Raw genomic sequence first — 21928 nt, 5'->3', positions numbered from 1 at the left:
TATATGATATCTTTTTTTATTTAATTAATCGTTATCTGGAACTAATAATTTATCCAATTAATTTAAATTCATGTCATGCAGGGTCCTGTAAAAAAGAAGTAAATCCTATTAAAAGAAATTGCTTTGCAAATTCATGACCTCTGAATTTAGAGGCGAAACCAAAACTCTCAATAAGGGGGTGCAAAACCTGAAGAAATAGACACACGAAGTAGTCGAAGGAGATTCAATATCTAATCTATACCTACAAAAATTATTTTAACCACGTAAAAATAATATAATTTTTCGTCGAAAAATTGGAATGAACCACTTAGATATGATGGCTCTGTCATTGCCTCTCATTAATAATAATCGTGAAGTTATATTTTTATTTCATCACATCCCTCTAATAGTATATAGAGAATGTCTCACTTGTCTATCTTTATTGAAATAAATGATAGAAAGTAATTTAGGAAATGGGAATATTAAAACAACCAATTAGTCAAGGGGCCAAAGTATAGTCCAAAAAGAATATTGAGGTTAGTGAGAAATGTTTTTTTTGGGCCAATATATATAAATATAATTAATTATTATCAGTCTTATTTGGCTGACAGTGTGCCTGGTTGACTTTGTTTGTTGTTAAATATTAAAAAAAATTATGTCATTTGGCTGTTTTATATCACTAAAATCTAAGGGTTTATAAAATGAAATGAGAATTATCAGTCTCATGTTTAAATTTCACTAAAAATAAAAGTACAAATAGTATGTAGTGAAACTATTCGAGGTGTGTACAGATAAAAATTAGTCGAATATCATTAATTTCTATAATTTGAATCTGTTTGAATTTGAAAATTAATTTTATGAAACTTTTTAGCATAAACTTGAATTTAATCGAACTTCGAAATGAGTATAGACACTAAATAAAAAATAATAATTAAATTATTATAAACAAGAAATTTCGATTAATATAATTTTTCCCATTTTTTACTATTCCCNGTTTTGATAATTACAAAACGAAAAATCATAATAAAAACCAAGACTTCAAAAAAATTAGTCCTAACAATATAAATCAACAGTCCTTCAATTGAATAAACAATTTTAGAATTCTGTTAGCCTGTTGTAAAGTATGTGGTAGAATATTTTGGGCATGAAGTTTGGAGGGAGTTAGAGGAGCAGTACATGAAGCCTTATCGTTTTTTGACATATTTTGATCATTTAGGAGACGATTTATTAAAATTAGGCGATTTTTCTGTTTTTTATGTGTGTTGGCCAATAAAATATTTTGATGATATAGATTTCAGCAAAACTTTTACGGAACCCTGGTAGGGAATGGAAGAAGCAGTAGTGAAGCGTCACTATTTTCTAGACACGTTTTGGACATTTAATGAAAATTAAGTGATCTTCTCAATTTTTAGTATGTGTTATAGTTAAGAACGAATTCACATATCTAATGCTTAAACACCTATTAATCTCGTATCAAATTATATATACTTATATAAAAATTAAGAAATAATGTATAAGGATTAAAGCTGAGCACCTAGGTGGCAAATGGCTTGGTTGCTTCTAGTCTTGCGTTCGATCTACTAATTTGATTATTTTTTTTCTCTCTATGTTGGTTGTTCTTTTTTTTTTTCCCCTTTTGTTAACTTTTTCTAAACAAAATTTTATTTTAAAATTATTTGTTTTTCTTTATTTGAAATAATTTTTATTGTAGTTTCTTTTATTAATTTCTTCACCGTTATATTTAAATATGATTCTCTTTTTTAAAAACAAGTATTAAATTTGTGCACTTAAATTGTGATTGATAACTAAAGGAGCATCCACAACCTTAAAATTTTGGATCCGTCACTGGTTATAACCTATGAATATTTGGTGATATAACTTCTAAAGACTTTTTTTATATAATATTTACGGAACCCTTTTCTAAGTCGAAGCAATTCTGTGATATTTTTGCAGATGTCGTATTTTGTCACAAAATAACTAAACCTGGTAGCTCTGATCTCTCATTTAGGAGAGAGCCAAATGGCGTTGGTCCGTAGGCAGTTGGGAGGGCAATACGCGAAGTCTCACCATTTTTTGGACATTTAAATTGGTTGGGTAACTTTTTAACTAAAACATCAATAGTTGAGTGACTTTCTAAGTGAAATACTAGGCGTGTCAAATGGATGAACTAGGTTGAAATTGGAGATACTAAAATGAGTTGAATGAAATTGAGTCAAATGACCTGCTTTATCTTAATAATTTTAACATATTGTAATTTACATTTTATAATCACAATTTGAATTTTAACTCAATTTTTTTTTACAAGTGGATAGATAAATTTTAGAATGTATAAACATAAAATAATTAGGAAAAATTACTTATATGCATATAATTAGTTTATTTATTTTCTATTATTCCCTTCTTTTTTAAATACTACTAAAATCCTTTTTTTACTCCTTGAACCCAACTCCCAGATACATAACCTCCCATCTCCTAACCCACGTTTCTTTCTTCAATATTTTACTCCTGAAATCACGCCATATTTTCTCTCCCATGATTTTATCATTCAAATTTTGAATTTTATTTCTCTCTCCAGTCCAAGAATTTCACATTCCTTCTAGGTATTGTTTCTATTTCATTACTTTTGCTCAAAGTTTTTTTAAAAAAGAATCAAAATTTTAATACGTTTATGGAGGATCCTCCTTCATTCATCTTAGATATTATTCAGATAATATCATCCGACACTAATCATGTTTATGAACATGAAGACGTAGGTTGGATTGAGAATAGATCAAAAAATTGTCTGATTCTCTAGTTATGACCAATGGTGAGTATCGAGAAGGTGAAGAAGGATGTGTTTTCTTCTTTAAAAGAAAAAATTGGGAAAATCCCTAAAAAAGGAGTAGAAAAAAGTTATCATCCCCAATTTCTCGTTCAAATCTACTCGAGGTAATGAGTTTTGATCTTTTTTTTTTGTTGTTGTTGTTGCTCAAACTTTGAATGGGTTGTTAATTTGAATGTATGATTCATTACTGATAGATTAATGATATCATATTGTAATATATCATCATGTAATTTAATTTTTGATTCTTAAAACCCCAATTTTTTCATTATGTTAATCAATCAGAACATGAATGTTATGTTTAATAAACTTCATGATGTATCATTACTAACCTAGCATATATCATACCTCATGATCCCAAATATAGCAATCTATATCATACCTCATGATCCCAAATATAGCAATCTATATCATACCTCATGATCCCAAATATACACTATAAGCACAGGTAAATAGTTGATTGATTCCCAACTTAAGTAGCCATGCAATAATAATATGTATAATAATCACTAACAACACAAAATACAATTTTAGAACTGAAAATAACAAGAAAAAAATAATTAATGGTCCTTAATATGAAATTAAGAATGTTAACCAAGAAATACAAAGATAGATAGAGGAGGATGAGAAGCTCAGACTAAGAACAGATCGAAAATAAAAGAATCAAAATTAAACTTTTTTTTCAACAATTTGCATGCCCTTGAATCACAAGTCATTATCCTTTTTGACGGAACCATTCTCGCACCAACTATTTAACATGGTTATACACCATTATACAATATAGATATATTGTGTATACATATTGTATAGCAAAATTTGGCAACCCCGTATATTCAACTTTCCACATGACATGATTAAGACCACAAGATTCAAAAATAAAAAATGAAGCGTATATAGACAGAAGAAGGAAGTATGAAATGCTACTGTTTGTGTAAACAAATATAGGAAGATATACAAACAAAATCTTTCATGTGTTTCGTTCTCTGAAGTGGCCGTGAGTACATTCTGCTAACAAAAAATATAAAGAACTATCATTTATTTTGTGGATAGAACTTGTTGCAGGAGTCACTGCTGCTTACGAAAAAATATTCTGTGTTTAACAACTCTCTCTTTTCTTGACGTTCCTTGGCTTTAGATCGGAGTTTTTGCAGTATGAGAGCTTCCTTCTTGTTGAAATCTTCAGCAGATATTATGACTTCTTCTTCTTCTTTTTTTTGAGATTCCTTAGCCAGACGGGCCTCATTATAGGCTGCTACTTTTCTTCTTCGTTTTTCATTTGCTCTCTCTGCAATCTCTTTCATTTGCTGTCTCATCGTATTTCTACGTTCTTCCTCAACTTTTCGAGCGAGAGCAAGTCTTTTTGGGTTGGTGGCATGTTCCCGTGCCTGCAAGTCATCCATCATCTTCCTTTTTTTAGACTTCTCTGTAAAAGAAAAGAGCATGTAGCTTATTGTTCTTAATCATTCAGTCTTTCGTAGGGGTGGGAGCAATTGTCCTGATTATAAGATAAACGTACAAAGAACACAATAACACAAACTTAGAAGTACTGTTTGATATGCATCTCCATGAAGAATTCAAGATACACATTTTCTGAAGGAACAAACGTACGTTCAGACTTTTCTCCAGAACTTTGTTCTGCATGAGGTGGACGTCCATCCATGATCAACAAAAATCTTTGATATTTGAAATTGAACAGAAAATGTGAAGAAACTATAATGAAGAAGATGAAAATTTGAGAGAAAAACGTAGCAGGTTGTGGAGTCTACCTAATGAGGGTATTTATACATTCTCTTAAAGTAACTACCTTACTGATACATCCGTTATAACCAATTAACTGCCAACTCTTCTTGGTTGAGTTTGGCAATGCAGTCTTGAAGAGAAATGAAACATTAGACAATTTTGGTATTAAAAGTGAAGTAAATAATTTATAAATAATTATCTATACTATACGAAATTCATTACGAATATGATTCTTATGATAAATCACATTTAAAATCAGTGCAAAAAAATCATTTACATTAATATCGTATATAATTTAAACTCATGAAATTTACTTGTTATTTTACTTCATTTTACATCGTTGGAGTAAATACTTTCTTCCTAGTCATATAGTGTTTGATGGTTTTGCCTTTGACACGGATGTACACAACTTCAATAAATTACTTACTCCTAACCAATTTTATTTTATTTTTTGATTAATTACTCATAATTAAAGGGTCAAAATTACCCTTTAACTATTTGAAATAAAGTACATATACCCTTCAACTATGTTTTGATTCAAAATTACCCTTTCATGTCTTACTATGGGATCACTTCTACCCTTCCATTTAACGAAATAAGATGTGACATTAACGGAATAAGACGTGGCATTCAAAGTTTTAATTATGATGCCAAAATAGAAGTTCACCTCATATACGGATATACCTAACAGTAACTCTGGAAACTAATTAACTTCTTACACACAACATATAATCTTTTTGTATTTTAAACATCAGTCTTGCCAAAATCTGGTGAATATATCAACCCTGCAGAACATTAACAAATCATCAGCAAAGCATATGTGGATCAGTCCAAGTCTTTTGTATCTAGGATGAAAGTGGAACTGTTTGTTCATAGCTAGCTGTAGGGGTGTATATCATCGGGTTGGTTTGGATTTTTGAAATATCTAATTAAATTATTTGTTTCGGATTTTTGAACTTATAAACCAAACCAAACCAATAAAACTCGAGTTTTTCAACTTCGGTTTTTTGGGGTTTCTGCGAGTTTTTTGGGTTTTTTTTTTTATAACATATTCATACAAACATTTAATTTACTTGTACTTCAAAAATTTCTTTAATCCTATCAAAATATAACTATCTAAGTTATTTCTCAAGAAAATAACAAAAACTATGATATGATTAATGACACTAAAATATCCAACACAAAAATAATAATAAAATCGTTTAAAACAAATATTGCAAATTAATAAGTCATAATGAAATTGATCATAATTTAAAGTACTAAATCATGCTAAAATAAGTTTAATAAGTATTAGTTACATGACTAAAGATTAAAAGAAAGTAAAATTAGATCATGTATTTTAATTATTTAAATCTATGTAACACAAAAAAATAAATATTTAATATTATTATCATTCTTAGTGTTGAATTGATTTTCTTTTTACATTAATATTAATTCGATTTTATACGCCCTAGCTAGCTGCATCATCTCCCTATGAAGGTACTCCATGGCAATAACAAATAGCTCTCCTTTATTTTAGTTGATATGTTTTTCATCAAATCAACATTTTAAAAAATAATTGACCTATTTAATTCATTATACTTATGCATGAACAAAATAAATATATAAAATTATGTAAGAATTTATGAAGATTATAAAAGAAAAAATTTAAAGATCTAATTCCTTCATATTTTTCTACTAAACAAAATTCAATGATTTTCTTGTGTGCAATTGTTACCTGAGAAATTGAAATTTCTAATTAAATTATATGAAAACTTTGAGTAATTATTTTCATAAAAGTATTCGAATAAATTTGTAAGGTTGACAAAAGAGATGGTAAAAAAGAAAAATTCATGATTAAGAAAAATTCATTTATTTTTCTACTAAACAAAATTCATGATTATTTATTTTTTTTACGGATTATTCCACGGCAACTTGATTCCATAAGTTATAACTGCACGTTTTTTGCCTCTTTTCTTTCTTTCTAAATAGTTATATAGAATAAAATAAATAAACCATGATTTTTACCATTTCAGGGAAGTTGATTCCAAAAGTAACTACACGTTTTTGCTTATTTTGTAGAAAAATAAAATTGAAAACAAAAGTTATATTAACCGTGGATAACTTCTCTATTTATAATAAAAAAAATATAAAAATTAAAAACTATTACTGTCGTCTATTTTTACTAGTCTTGTTTTCAGATTTAACTAATTTTAAAGTTAAATTAAATAATATTAATTTAATATTTTAAACTAAAAAAATTATAAATGTTAGTCAAAGTAATAATAAGTTTACTAAAAAGAAAATTCCTAACTGATTAGGAATCGAAATAACAGGGTAGTTGGAGTGATTGTAGGATTAAGTAAAATTAATTGAAACCTATAAATAAAACCTTAATTTCTTTTTATGAATCCTCCTAATAATAATATTTAGAAATTTAGGGTTGTAGCATGGATATTGAAGTCGATCATTACAGTGCTTTAGATTTGCCCTCTGGCGAGGAAGGGGCGAAGCTTTCTGAAATCGATATATCGAAAGCGTATCGAAAAAAAGCATTAGAATTGCATCCAGACAAGAGACTCGATGATCCAATAAACGCTCACTTCAATTTTCAAAAGCTCAAGGCTTCCTATGACATTCTCAAGGATCAGAAAAAGAGGAAGCTATTTGATGAGATACAACAACAACAACAACAACAACAATCGAAGCATAGAAAGATGATGTCAGAGCCTATATTTGTACCTGAGATTAGTTTGGCTCGATTAGAAGAGGAGGAACGAATTGCTATAAAACTTCTCGGTGAAATTGCTAGGATTCGTGAAATATTGATGTCAAAGAAAGAGTCATCAGAGATGTTTGTTGACAAGGAAAGGGTGCTTAAGGTATCATGGAGTAAAAGCAGTGAAGATTATACTTGCCAAAGATTGAGAGAGTTATTTAGTAATTTTGGTGAGGTTGAACATGTAATCATGAGTTCGAGTTCTAAGAAGAAGAAACGTTATGCTCTGGTTGAAATGTTATCTAAAGACCACGCAGCTAAAGCCGTCTCTTCTTGTGTCTTGCCTGGTCTCTTAGTTGTGCCTCTTGCTGGCTTATAATTAGGTTTTTTTTTTTTTTGATACATTAGGTTTCTTGTATATATATTAATGGTTTAAAACTTTAAATAAAGGTTGAACAAGTTTCTAATTTTATGATTTGGAATCTGACATTAGGATATTAACTCTATAGTACATAGCATAGAAACATAGAAATTACCTTCTATTATCTGAGCATGAGCCAATATCTGTAATTTTCATCAAGCACAGGCTCGAAATTCCCTTCCTGCATAAGACATACAACCCACAAGTATAAACTATAAACAATGAAGAAATGCATTGATTGTTCAAAGAACAAGCCTGAAAGTGAGATTAATGCCTAATGAATCTGCCTTTACACGTTGAGTATAACCTCTCATTACCAGCAATGAACCGTGTTTTAGGACAAACGAGCCTTTGTTTAAAAAAGGCATCCTTCAATCACTTTCTGGAAGGTTCACCACTAGTGCAATGAATAACAAAACAGAAGAGGAAGTGATAAATACGCATTGTCGTTTTATTGCAAATGTAAGAGTTGATTTCTTAGATAGTCGCTCAACCAATAGTTAGTTATTATCTCCAAAAGTCACTTTTTTTTTCCAAAAGAAATTGAAAACAAGAACAAAGGTGAATCATAACTATTAGTTGAGTGATCATCTCAGAAATCTAACCTCAATATGTAACTGAACGGAAGGTATGCTATACTCACACCTCATTTGACAAATAAAAAGATATTACTGAATCAATAGAAACATTAATCATGTACCTCGGGATGTTTTATCTGGTTTTCATTTCAATAAGAATTCACGTTCACATCCAAGGAAAGAGAAGCAATTTCTGGAGTTGGTCCATAAAAGTTTCTGTTTATAAGCAGTTGAAACGACTTCCTGGAAGAGCTTTATGGACCTAAAGTGCAACATTAATAGTATAAAAAGGAGAACTAGCTTGATCACTGGGAACTAGAACTTGAGAGGTTGAAGAAGAGCAAGCTTACAGCATCAGAATATCCTTAAGCGGGGGAAATTCATCCCAAGAATATGCGTGAGGCTGGTATCCACTGTAAACTAGTTGTGGTAATCCTTCACTTGCCACGTAACAAGTGCCTCTGGGCTGTGGAAATATTACAAACATTGTCAATCTGTTTTTCCCCATAGGAACATGTGGTATCAGATTGTTATGACATGTAACATTTAGCATCGATATTAGCAAAGGGGAAACTAACACACTAAGGGAGAAAGTAAAGCAACAGCATTTTCAACTTGGATGATCATTCATGCGCCAGACAAACAAAGCTAAGAAATAACACACCAAAGGGAGTAAAGGAACAAATATTATCACTTTCACTGTGAACGGCACCGTCATGAGCACAGACTAACCTATTCAAATACTAAAAGAGACACAACATTTTGAACTTGAATAGTCAGTCATGGGCAGAGGAACAAAACTGCCCACGATACAGACTCAGAAATTGAACACCATCTTTGTCCATGTGCTTTCTCATTACTCGAAAACAAGTCAATGCAGAAGCAATCCAATATAAGAGAATAAAAATAGCGTTCAGCTTTAGAATTCAACCTTTACGGTTGTGTGTTTCTTTCCACCCAGTCGAAGCTTCTAAGTTAGGAAGAGAAAAAAACATTAATTCCATCTCCGAGGAGAAAAAACTTTTCTTTATAACGAACTTACTATGGTTTTGCCACAACCCCAACCCCAACAAATTTCTTGGGAGAATAAGCTATGCGAATGAAGTGAATTATTCTGTTTCTCTTTTAGTAACTATAGGTTTGAATTATCACCCTTGATCCTTTCCAAACCCTCTCATTCAGGTGGCATTGGAGATCTATATAATGGCAGTTCGTGAAATTTCAGATAAACTATATCAATCCATCACCTATATTTGCACAACGGAATTTGAAAACTCTCAATCTCAATCAAATCCTCAACCCAAATGCAACATAATTGATTTTCTAACATAATTATCCATGAAATCCTACAATACGCATAGCAATCAGCATAACAGTGTAGGGATCACTTTTGGAGAACAGATTGAACCACATGCACTTGTCAACTTGCCTAAAATTCACCCCTTGTCCTAAAATATCAAAGTGGAAACATTTTACTTAACATGGGACAAGCCCCTCAAAAAACAAAAAAAAAAAACATCACATCACATAAAGGCTGAATATATAAACATATTCCTAAACTTGTTGGGTTTTACCCTTCAGGTACCCTAACTACGTCATTTTCCTATTGAATCATTGAATCACCCATAATTTGTTCCTTTTAAACACTATTGACTGATGTGGCACAAAACTTCAACAAATATTTTTTATTGATAGTGCGGGTGAGATCCACCTTTCCCACATGAAAATTGCAACCAATCAAACTTCAATCCATTTACACATTAGCGCCACATATTCATTTACCAACCCTAAAAACCTAAAGCCCCATCATCCCCCCCCCCCCACAAACACTTTTGAACCCACGTGCATTGGTTCTAGATGAGAAAACCCTAAAATTTGGTCTTCTTTCAGTGACATTTATGCGATTTACAACTAAAATTCTCAAATTTTGAAGTGAATTTAAGTGTTTTATTAAAGGTATCATCGAAGATTGCGGAAAAATTTGGAGTTCAATCACGATTTTCGAGTTAAATCTAGTGAGGTAAGTTCATTCCCTAATTTCTATGTCATTTTATTGTTGAAGAAGATAACTTCGACATTGGAACTTGATGATTAGGAAGAGATCAATGAAGAAGAGATATATTATGATAAACAACTCCAACTTAATGATGAAGAGGAAAAAAGAGGAGAAATAACAGAAAAAGGGAAGAAAATTAGGGTTAAAAGTGGAAGATGATCGTAGGTGGGTGGTTCAGGGATCGACATCAGCGCCTTCAAAACATCTTCACGCATTCAAGTGATGTGAGATCACATTTTTTGCCACATCATCCAACAATGTGTAAAAAGAACAAATTATGGATAATTCAAGGATTCAATAGGAAAATGACATAGTTGAGGTACCTGAAGGGAAAACCCCCACAATAGTTTAGGGGCATGTTTATGAGTTACATCAAAGTTGTACGATTATAGTCAGACAAGGAAATACAAAGTAGCCTATCTAATACTTAAAAGTATGCAAGATAGCAGAACCAGGATTTCCACCACGAGGATTCAAAACATAAATAAGTAAACACACGAGAAGTTAAGACCTACTATTTACAAAAACAACATACCCAATGTATCCCACAAGTAGAGTCTAGAGAAAGTAGTGTGTGCACGGTCTTACCCCTGCCTTGTGAGGTAGAGAACTATTTTCAATAGACCCTCAACTCAAGTAATCAGCATGCAATAATGAATAAAAGAGCAATAGCAACAAATATGATAACCAAAGCAAAGGAAACACAAGTAATACTAAAATCAAAGAGTGAGAGGACAAGAAAGTAATAATAATGAAAAATTACGCGGTTACGCAAACTTATACTATTCAATTACTAATCAAAACTATAGTTGCTATAATTACCACTCGTGACTAACATTATACATTAATTACGTGATGACTTCGAGTTTGTATAATTAGTCACGTTTATATATGTATAATTCACCAGAATATATAAATACATATGTATAATATACAATTATTTAACATATATACATATATAATTCACCTCTTTCCCACTCTCTGCCCTCTCTCGCTCGCCTCTCTTCTCTCTCTCCCAATCTCGCTTCTCATATATACAAATGCATATGTATAATATACAATTATTTAACCTATATACATATACAATTCACCTCTCTCCAACTCTCTGCCCTCTTTCGCTCGCCTTTCTCCTCCCTCTCCCAGTCTCTCTTGCCTCTCTCCACCCTCTCTCAAGCTCGCTTTCCATATATACAAATATATATGTGATATACAATTATCTAATCGATATACATATACAATTCACATTTCTCCCACTCTTTTCCCCCTCTCTAGCTCTATCCTCTCTCCCCCAGTCTCGCTCATCTCTCTCTTCCATATAACATGTAGCTACAAATTATAATTATCAAACTATAGTTATGGAAAGTAATTAGGCTATTTTTAATTGGCTATATGTGAAAGATTCCCTAATAACAATACCTAGACTACGCTCGACTAATCTACTCCAATCCTCGAACTCCATAAACCTCCTATATAGCGTCATGTACTCGGTAAGTTGCACATGTGCTAAGTCCTATTTAATCACCTCTCTTTATACTTTTTCAACCTACCTCAACCTTTCCTTAGACCTTAGCAATACTGTAGTAAAGCATAAGACTTTAGTCTCCATTTTGCCTCTTAAAATATTACAGGATGCACTAAACGCTTCACACAAACAGAGTAAAATTGAAGGAGAAAGGCAGAAGAAAAATGAGTACCTGGACACAAGATCGACCGAAGACGCGAATCATTGGACGATTCCATGGTAATTTAGGAACCTAGGTAAGTATATTACTTCGCTTCCATTTCCTAATTCAACTACTCTTTTTGTTCTAGAATCTTATTTCCGCCGGAGCTTCACTCTGCTCCGCCTCAAGGCGGTGACAGTCGCCGGTCTCCGCCTTCAGGTTCACTTTCGTCACCGTCGCCGTTGGCGTAGGAAGAGATTCGAAATGCTTTGGGGCCTAGAAGAAGATGGCGGCAAATTCGACCCGACTCGGTCCGATTATCTCTGGCCAATGATTTACATAATATACGTAGAATATATACTAAATATACATTATGACATACTTAGAAAACATATTTTATATATTGTGGTATATTCAAAAAATATAATTTATTTATTCATGAGCTATATATTACATTAGCTATGTATCATGATATACTCAAAAAAGCTAACTATAAATTAACTTATCCGATTAAAGTATATTATATGACCTGACTCGATCCAATTTCATATGGCCAATAATTTACATCTCAAAATCATTGAAAATATATTCGGATTATACATTAAATACATTTAAAAAAATATTGAATATATATTGTGACTCAAAAAAATTATAATTTACCTGTAAATTATTATCTATTATGATATATTCAATATGTTAAATATAAGTTAATTATAAAAAAATTGTATAAGTTGGACTAAATAGATGGTAAATAAAGTTTATGGACTGATATTTTACACAAGTATTTCATAAATATGTGGGTTAATAATCAATTCAAACTTAGAGTAGTTATGATTTTATGGATTAATTTTATCAAATTCAATCTATATATGATAAATTCATCAAATCAGCCTTGATTTTGACAATAAAACTTACTTTATTCACTTTAAACAACTTTTAAATGAGCTAAATATATTTGGTGGCAGGTATTGCAATTTGCATGTTGATAAAACTTAACATGGAAAATTTAGATGAGTGTGACGGAAAGTGGGAATAAAAATCGGGTTGAGTCTTAACCCGCCCAAGTTTACTTTGAGCTCAAATGAGTTGGGCTCAAATGGGCTAAAAACAGATTGGATTTTGACCCGTCCAATTTGACCCAATTAATCTTAATAACTTAACAATTAAGGAGTTCATTTAAATCATCTAATTAGTCAAATATTTACATTATATATTAGATACATTTGGTCTGATACGTCTACATAATAAATAATGTGAATCACTCAATAAAAATTCTACATTCGCTGCTGACAAAAATAACTATCTTTCAACGTAGATAACAACAACATAGCCAACTCTTCCTCAAATGCATTATTCCTACTTCTTTCATCTTCAACTTTCATGTGTTTCTCAAACACATTTTCAGATATAACAACATCTCTACAAAGTGGACATGTTGATTGCCCTTTCTCATGCATTAACCATTTCTCCAAACAACTTTCATGGAACATATGATTACAATTGTTAAGCTTTCTCCCTTTATCTCCATACTTGAATTCTGATAAACAAATCGCGCATTCAAGTGATTCTTCATCTCTAATTAAACATCTTATTCTTCTATAAACAAATTTGGAGCTCTTCTCATCTATATTATCCTTGTACCTATTTCTCTCTAGTTGTCTTTGTCTATATGAATTCAAGTAAGCAAAAGTTGCTAACATGATGAATTTTAATAAATTAGGTAACCATGAATAAAAGAAAGTGGTGATAAGTTCATTGAAATAAAGGTATAGTTTAGTGAAAGCCTTCATTTTCTCTTCTTTTTTTAAATTTCTGCATGTCCAGAAACTCTCAGTAAGCTCTCAAACGTTTTCTTTACCAAGCATGCCTCAAATAACTCGGCTAAAAGATCTTACTGTGGCAGATAAAGATAATGGTCCAAGGACGACAAATGACGTGAAGCTTATAAATGCTGGAAGGATCCTTGAAAATAGCAAAACTCTTGGTGAATCCGGACTTCCAGCCGTTGAAGTTCCAGGAGGTGTCATCACTATGCATGTTGTTGTACAGCCCCCCGTTAATGATAGAAACAATCGTAAGTTGCTATATTTTGCATTTCTTCTTCTAGCTCATAGGTCACGGTTCAGTGTTATGCATACAGTGAACGTTCTAATGCATTGTGCTGTCTTCTTTTAGAGGTCTTTTAACAGGATACATAGACTAGATAGGACATGCATTGAGTCAGCTAAGGGATCGTTTGTTAGCTGGTTAAAATTATGCAGGTATTAGTGATGTATGCATCATTATTCTTTCTTCTACCCCACATTAGTTATCGAAATTCCTAGCCACATGTCGTATTAATTTTATACATGAATAACTTATTTCCTAACTAGCTACCACACATTGTTTAGCTTATATATACCATCCAGCATGTTCCACATTTATGCATCTGTGAAAGCTTGTAAGACATGTTTTAGACTTGTGATTTCCGCTGCTTATGAGTTATTAACTATCTTTGAATGTACGTTATGGGTTTGCTTGATTTAGACTAGTGGCTGCCAGTCACTAGGCGTTAGGAGTTTGTATGATGACGAACTTAGTATCAGAGCACTAGATTAAGTGATTCTCGAACCCTGAACTTAGTATGAAAGCGTACTGAATACTTTTTGTTTACACATTTGTCACAGATAAGCTGAAGGATGATTCGCTTAAAAAAGGCGGGTGTGCTTGTACAATCTTGTAATTCAGTAATGGAATTGTTCCACTTCTGTTATATTTCATGGTGCTATATAATTCTCAGTTGGAGAGTCTTCTTTGGATGCATTAACAAGTAAAACTTAGTGAAAAAAAGAGAAAAAAGATGTAAAAATATGAAAACTTTGAAGATAAAGATACCATTATGCTCCTAATTTTTGATTCATAATGGAGGGATGGATACCATGTAGTCTTTTGGTATATATGCTAGAACTACAGAAAGGGGAACACTTTATTTTGTGAAAGAAAAATAAATTCCACGTCAGCGATATCTGTCGAAAATATTGTTTGAATTGGTTGTGTGACTTTGTAGGTGAAATGAAAATAATTGAGTGACTGAGATATTGATTAGTTGAGTGTTCAAAACAAAGTTAAGTGACTTTTTATGATAGAAGTTGTTAGTTGAGTGACTGTTGATAGGCGTTTCTGTTACAAAATGAAATTGAGCGACCAAGTATTTTCCTAAAATTGACCATGTTTATAACCTTAGGTCCTTTTTCTGAAACATAATTTGGTACATGAAATTCACTGATCTGACTAATCTAGTATCGTGTTGGATAAGCTCACTAAGGTGAAACGTTTACTACAATTTTTCCCCTTCAAAACTCGAACCGAAACACCCTAGTAAAAAGTGAAGGAATTTCAATTATTACATTAAAAAAAATCGAAGTTTACTGAGAAATTAGTTTACCATGATTATAGAGTTTAATAATATTATTAACAAAAAAAAAAAAAAAAACATTTGGACAAATTTTTTTGACGACCATGGCGGCGAAGTAAACATTTGACTAAGGATTAATTCTTTTGGTTAGGACCACTAATGATGTGTATATTTTGAAAAATACAATAGTACCACTTATATGGTACTACTAGTGCACCATCAAGATTATGGAAAAATTAAAAATATTTTCAAAACCCCTGTTTCTACTAATTTGTTTATCTTAGTTATATGAATGATGATGTGTCATGGTGATGGGCTATTTACATATTATATTGTGTAAATTGGCAAAAACTGGAATATAAAACTAATTAATGTTATGGAGAATGATTGGAGAGAGTAGGTTGTGTTTGGTACGGAGGAAAATATTTTCTAACCTTTTAATGTTAGGTTGGTTTAAATGTATTTCACGTAGACTTGAGCCTTTTTTAGAACTCTTTTTCAACCTCATCACCTACTTCCATCTAGACTCAAGATCGGACCTTGACTCGGGACACGACTCCCAAACTGAGCCTGGTGGGGCTCGGGGTCGAGATTTAGGGTCTGGAGTTGAAACTCGGGGTCGGATCACAGAGTTGAGATTTAGGAATCAGGGCCGATTTGGGTGTCGGGTTCTCTATCACACCCTGCATCGGGAACCAAGTTGGGGTCAGGAGTCGGTTCTCGGGTCGGGATGGACAGTTGTGTCCCAAGTCCAGGTCCTAAATTAGGGTTCAGAGTTGGGGCATCCCCGTGTCGATGTTGGAATTAGGAATCGGGTCCTAGATTGAGAACAGATTATAGGTCTCAAGTCTCAGGTTGGGGTTGGGAGTCAAATCTAGGATCTGGGTCGGAATTGAGAGTGAGACCCCAGTCAAGGTCAAGAGTTGGATTCAAAAGTTGGGGTCGGGATCAAGAGTTGAGTCTCACATCTCAAATTGATGTCAATGATATGGTCTCGAACTGGAGCTGTCGGGTCAGGTTTGGGTACCGATAATGAGAGACGGTTCCCTGGTCGAGGTCAGGGTCAGGGTTGAGGCAGGATAGGGTGTCAGGTTTAGATGTGACCTCTCAAAGTGCATGCTTGCTAACTCATATAGTCAAAGTTTGAATGTAATATTTATATATTATGCCTAAATCGAAGTAAGACAAATACATAAAAGAAAAGTACCATAAAAGGAGACTCTAGACCAGACAAAATTGGCATCTATAACATGTTACAATTGTGAGTTTAACAAGAAAATGAATTTTGTTTATTCAAAAATCTTAATCAATGACCACTTTAACAATCAAACAATTACACTAACAGAAAATCATTACATAGTCATTTTTGACAATTATGTACCACCTTTATAATCACATATTACAGGTTTGTTCCTTGCACTACTAAGCAATTTTTTAGTAACACAACTAACTTTCTTCCCTAACCAAGAACAACATGTTCCAGAACCACAAGTCTTGTTATCTTCCTCAACAACCAATTTCTTGTTAGTCGTTTCGATTTTCGATGTCGTTTTCATCTTCTCCTTATGAAGTTTTTGCATGACATGAATTTCAGCAACTTGTGCCATGGATGCTCTATGTTTTCAACAAATTGAAGTATTTACTAATATTGATAGTTTGTGACATTATTGTTTCTTCTATTTATTTATACAATAATATTAATAACCCTAACCTGCTTGGGTAGCAAGGGAACTGTGATAATATTTTCATCATTTGGTTAGACTATGGTCCATGTACTTGGTGACCAAGTATTTATTTTTGACATTTTTGATTTTTTTTTTCTAAATTCAAATATGAAATAATAAAGAAATCTCAATCAGCGCACCACACACTTGGTGGTCTTTCTTTTTCTTATAACAAAAATCAGATTTCAACGAAAACATAAATTTTCACCTTGTAGAATACTTATAAAATATCAACAAGAAAATAAGAACACTTAGATAGACTTCTTCACAATCTCGGAGTCAAAGTAATATTCCGTTTGTCTCAATTTTATATGACACGTTTTCTCCTTTTTAATTCGTCGTAAAAAAGAATGTCACATTTTTATAATTAAAAATAATTTAACTTTGTTATTCTCCATTTATCTTTAATGAAATGTTGTTTAGTCAGACAATTCATAGTAAAAGAGTATTTTAGAATTAAGACTACAAAATACAAAAATTTTCTTTTCTCTCTTAAATGATGTGCCAAATAAACAATAACATATAAATTGAGACGGATAAAATATTTTCCGTTGGCTTATTTTGATAGAAGTTAGAACTACTAATTAGTGATGTGTCCTTGTGGTCAACATACACAATAAAGAAACATTTCTTTGGATATACATGGGGTTTCCTGGCAAGCAATTTAGTGGGAAAAAAAGACTACAACACCATCAATTATTTGTTTATTACATTAAAAATATCATTTTATTTTTATTAATTTGCTAAACAAATCAAGAATATAGAGTTTATCATTTAATTTCTATTTATCTTCATTATTAGTTATAATTATTTTTCAAAATGTTAAATTTATCATATTTAATAGACAGTATTGTAAATTTATTATTTTTATTATTATTTTAAAAGAAATAAAAGATAAATAAGTAAAAATAAATCGAGAGAATATCACGCATAAGCTATCATTTTATTTTAAAATATTACAAGTCTCAAAAAAGGAAGCTCCTTGGTAACTTCAACATATAATAAATTAAAATATAAAATAATGTAATAAAATATTTATAATTATTTGAGATAATAAATATTTTTTATCCCGTTAAACTACAACATTATAAAAAAAAAACAAGGAATATAGTTGATATATCTTAGATCAAATCCCATGATATAAATTTAAAAAAATATATCCAATTTCTTTTATCCTAATAATAATTATTATCAGTTGTCATCACAAAGTTTATATTCAGTCCTATTTGTACATTTTATATTTGATCAAAATATATTACCATTAAACTTATTTTGATCAATCTTGAGGAGGATTCACTATTAACAAAAAGCTGAATTTAACAGCGAACAAAATTTTATAGTTAAACAATAAATTTTTTTGTAATTTTTATTTAATAACGAAATTGTATTAGCTATAAAAGGAATAGTGATGAAACTCATAGCCAACTCTCATTTTTCTAGAAGCAATTATTTACTATAAAATAATATCTGATTGCAATTTAAGAGATATTATTTGTTTCTTTAATTATTTTCTGAAAGAAGCAAATACAAGTAAAAATAAATAAATACATGGAGTAGTAAGGGCAGAACTAAGGGATTCATTCGAATCATCTAATTAAGTCAAATATTTACATTATATATAAGACACAACTATTCTTCTTATATATATACAACAAATAATGAATCACTAAATAAAAATTCTACATCTGTTACTGACAAAAACAACTACCTTTCAACGTCGATAGCAACAACATAGCCAACTCTTCCTCAAATGCATTATTCCTACTTCTTTCATCTTCAACTTTCATGTGTTTCTCAAACACATTTTCAGATATAACAACATTTCTACAAAGTGGACATGTTGATTGCCCTTTCCCATGCATTAACCATTTCTCCAAACAACTTTCATGGAACATATGATTACAATTGTTAAGCTTTCTCCCTTTATCTCCATACTTGAATTCTGATAAACAAATCGCGCATTCAAGTGATTCTTCATCTCTAATTAAACATCTTATTCTTCTATGAATAAATTTGGAGCTCTTCTCATCTATATTATCCTTGTACCTATTTCTCTCTAGTTGTCTTTGTCTATATGAATTCAAGTAAGCAAAAGTTGCTAACATGATGAATTTTAATAAATTAGGTAACCATGAATAAAAGAAAGTGGTGATAAGTTTATTGAAATAAAGGTTTAGTTTAGTGAAAGCCTTCATTTTTAATTTTTTTTTGGTATAAGATAATGTTTTTAGTGGAATTAAAGAAGAGCTTCTTTTTTATAGGTACAAAAGGCATGTTGTTACTTTGAAAGATTTCTATGGAGTAATTCTTTTTAAAATGGTGTACTAATTTGACTTATTACATATATAGCTTCCTTTGTTGATCATGTGTTCTTTATTTATTTTATAAATCACATTTAATATATATATGATATCTTTTTTTATTTAATTAATCATTATCTAGAACTAATAATTTATCCAATTAATTTAAATTCATGTCATGCAGGTCCTGTAAACGTGAAGTAAATCCTATTAAAAAAATTGCTTTGCAAATTCATGACCTCTGAATTTATAGGCGGAATCAGAACTCTCAATAAGAGGGTGCAAAACCTGAAGAAATAGACACATGAAGTAGTCGTAGGGAATTCGATATCTAATATATACCTACAAAAATTATTTTAACCACGTAAAAATAATATAATTTTCCGTCAAAAAATTCAAATGAACCACCTAAAGATATGATGGCTCCGTCATTGCCTCTCATTGATAATAATCGTGAAATTATATTTTATTTCATCACATCCCTCTAATAGTATATAGAGAATATCTCACTTGTCTATCTTTATTTAAATAAATGATAGAAAGTAATTTAGGAAATGGGAATATTAAAACAACCAATTAGTCAAGGGGCCAAAGTATAGTCCAAAAAGAATATTGAGGTTAGTGAGAAATGTTTTTTTTGGGCCAATATATATAAATATAATTAATTATTATCTGTCTTATTTGGCTGACAGTGTGCCTGGTTGACTTTGTCTGTTGTTAAAAATTAAAAAAATTATGTCATTTGTCTGTTTTATATCACTAAAATCTAAGGGTTTATAAAATGAAATGAGAATTATCAGTCTCATGTTTAAATTTCACTAAAAATAAAAGTACAAATAGTATGTACTGAAATTATTCGAGGTGTGCATGAACAAAAATTAGTCGAATATCATTAATTTCTATAGTTTGAATCTGTTTGAATTTGAGAATTAATTTTATGAAACTTTTTAGCATGAATTTAAATTTAATCGAACTTCAAGATGAGTATAGACACTAATAAAAAATAATAATTAAATTATTATGAACAAGAAATTTCGATTAATCTAATTTTCTCCATATTTTACTATTCCGCAAACCCCTCAATCACCTCAAGGCGGATTTTTCGAAAAAATATAAAGCCTCCTCGTCTAGTTTCTTGTTTAGGCGATTTTTTTGTTTTTTACGTGTGTTGGCCAATAAAATATTTTAATGATATAGATTTCAATCTATTTTTTTCGCAAAATTTTACGGAACCCTGTAGGGAATTGAAGAAGCAGTAGTGAAGCCTCACTATTTTTTAGACACGTTTTGAACATTTTACGAAAATTAAGTGATCTTCTCAATTTTTCATATGTGTTATAGTTAAGAACGAACCCACATATCAAATGCTTAAACACCTATTAATCTCGTATCAAATTATATATACTTATATAAAAATTAAGTAATAACGTATAAAGATTAAAGCTGAGCACCTCGGTGGCAAATGGCTTGGTTGCTTCTAGTCTTGCGTTCGATCTACTAATTTAAATTTTATTTTATTTTTTTCTCTCTACGTTGGTTGTTCTTTTTTTTTTTGCCTTTTGTTAACTTTTTCTAAACAAAATTTTATTTTAAAAATTATTTTTTTTCTTTATTTGAAATAATATTTATTGTAGTTTCTTTTATTGATTTCTTCACCGTTATATTTAAATATGATTCTCTTTTTTAAAACAAGTATTAAATTTGTGCACTTAAATTGTGATTGATAGCTAAAGGAGCATCTACAACCTTAAAATCTTGGATCCGTCACTGGTTATAACCTATGAATATTTGGTGATATAACTTCTAAAGATTTCTTTTATAAAATATTGGGAAAAGGGTCTGATATACCCCTCAACTTTGTCATTTAGAGCTGATATACCCCTTGTTATGAAAGTGGCTCATATATACCCCTACTTGTAAACAAATGGCTCACATATACCCTTTTCCTCTAACGGAAATGAAAAAAAAATAATTTTAATCTAAATTTTTATTATTTTTTTCTAAAAAATATAATCCCATATGAGTAAATTTAATTCTCGTCAAACATATTTTTTTTTGACTTTTTTTTGTTTCAATGACTAATTTATAATTATTATTTTAATGATCAAATTTATTTATGTTTCACTAATATTCTTGTAAAACTTATTGTAGATAACCAAATTTTTTCTTCGAATACGAAATTAAATTACAATACACACAAAATTTAATTTTTTTTCTTTAAACTAAGGAATGAAAGAAAAAAACAAAATAAGAATAAGAAACTCAAATAATTATAATAAAAGAAGTCAAAAAATAATTTATGTATGAAAAAAATTAAAATATACCTTAAACTTTGATAGAAGAATCATATATACCACTAAATAATTTTTTTAAAAAAATTAGAAGTAATAAATATAAATTTAAAACTAATTTTTTAACTGCCGTTAAATGAAGGGTATATGTGAGCCATTTTGTAACGGCAGGGGTATATGTGAGCCGTTTGTATAACGGTAAGGGCATATATGAGCTACTTTTATAACGAGGGGTATATCAGCTCCAAATGACAAAGTTGAG

General features: G+C 30.7%; 1 protein-coding gene and 1 long non-coding RNA gene across 2 annotated transcripts; one reads left to right on the top strand and one right to left on the bottom strand.

Annotated features, from left to right (window-relative positions):
* Window positions 1-5098: 5098 nt before the first annotated feature.
* On the bottom strand, window positions 5099-8353 carry LOC107006058. The gene is made up of 2 exons (XR_003575750.1): window positions 7775-8353; window positions 5099-5325 (listed from the first exon to the last, which is right to left on the bottom strand). It is a non-coding gene; the product is annotated as an uncharacterized LOC107006058 (long non-coding RNA).
* LOC107006047 (dnaJ homolog subfamily C member 17-like) lies at window positions 6765-7768 on the top strand. Its single transcript, XM_015204689.2, has one exon. The coding sequence runs from the start codon at window positions 6970-6972 to the stop codon at window positions 7615-7617; it is 648 nt and encodes a 215-aa protein (XP_015060175.1). The 5' UTR covers window positions 6765-6969; the 3' UTR covers window positions 7618-7768.
* Window positions 8354-21928: the final 13575 nt, after the last annotated feature.

This window comes from Solanum pennellii, chromosome 12 (assembly GCF_001406875.1).
Source record: "Solanum pennellii chromosome 12, SPENNV200".
Classification (NCBI taxonomy): domain Eukaryota; kingdom Viridiplantae; phylum Streptophyta; class Magnoliopsida; order Solanales; family Solanaceae; genus Solanum; species Solanum pennellii.
The sequence above is the reverse complement of the archived record's forward strand: the minus strand, read 5'-3'. Positions and strand labels throughout refer to the sequence as shown.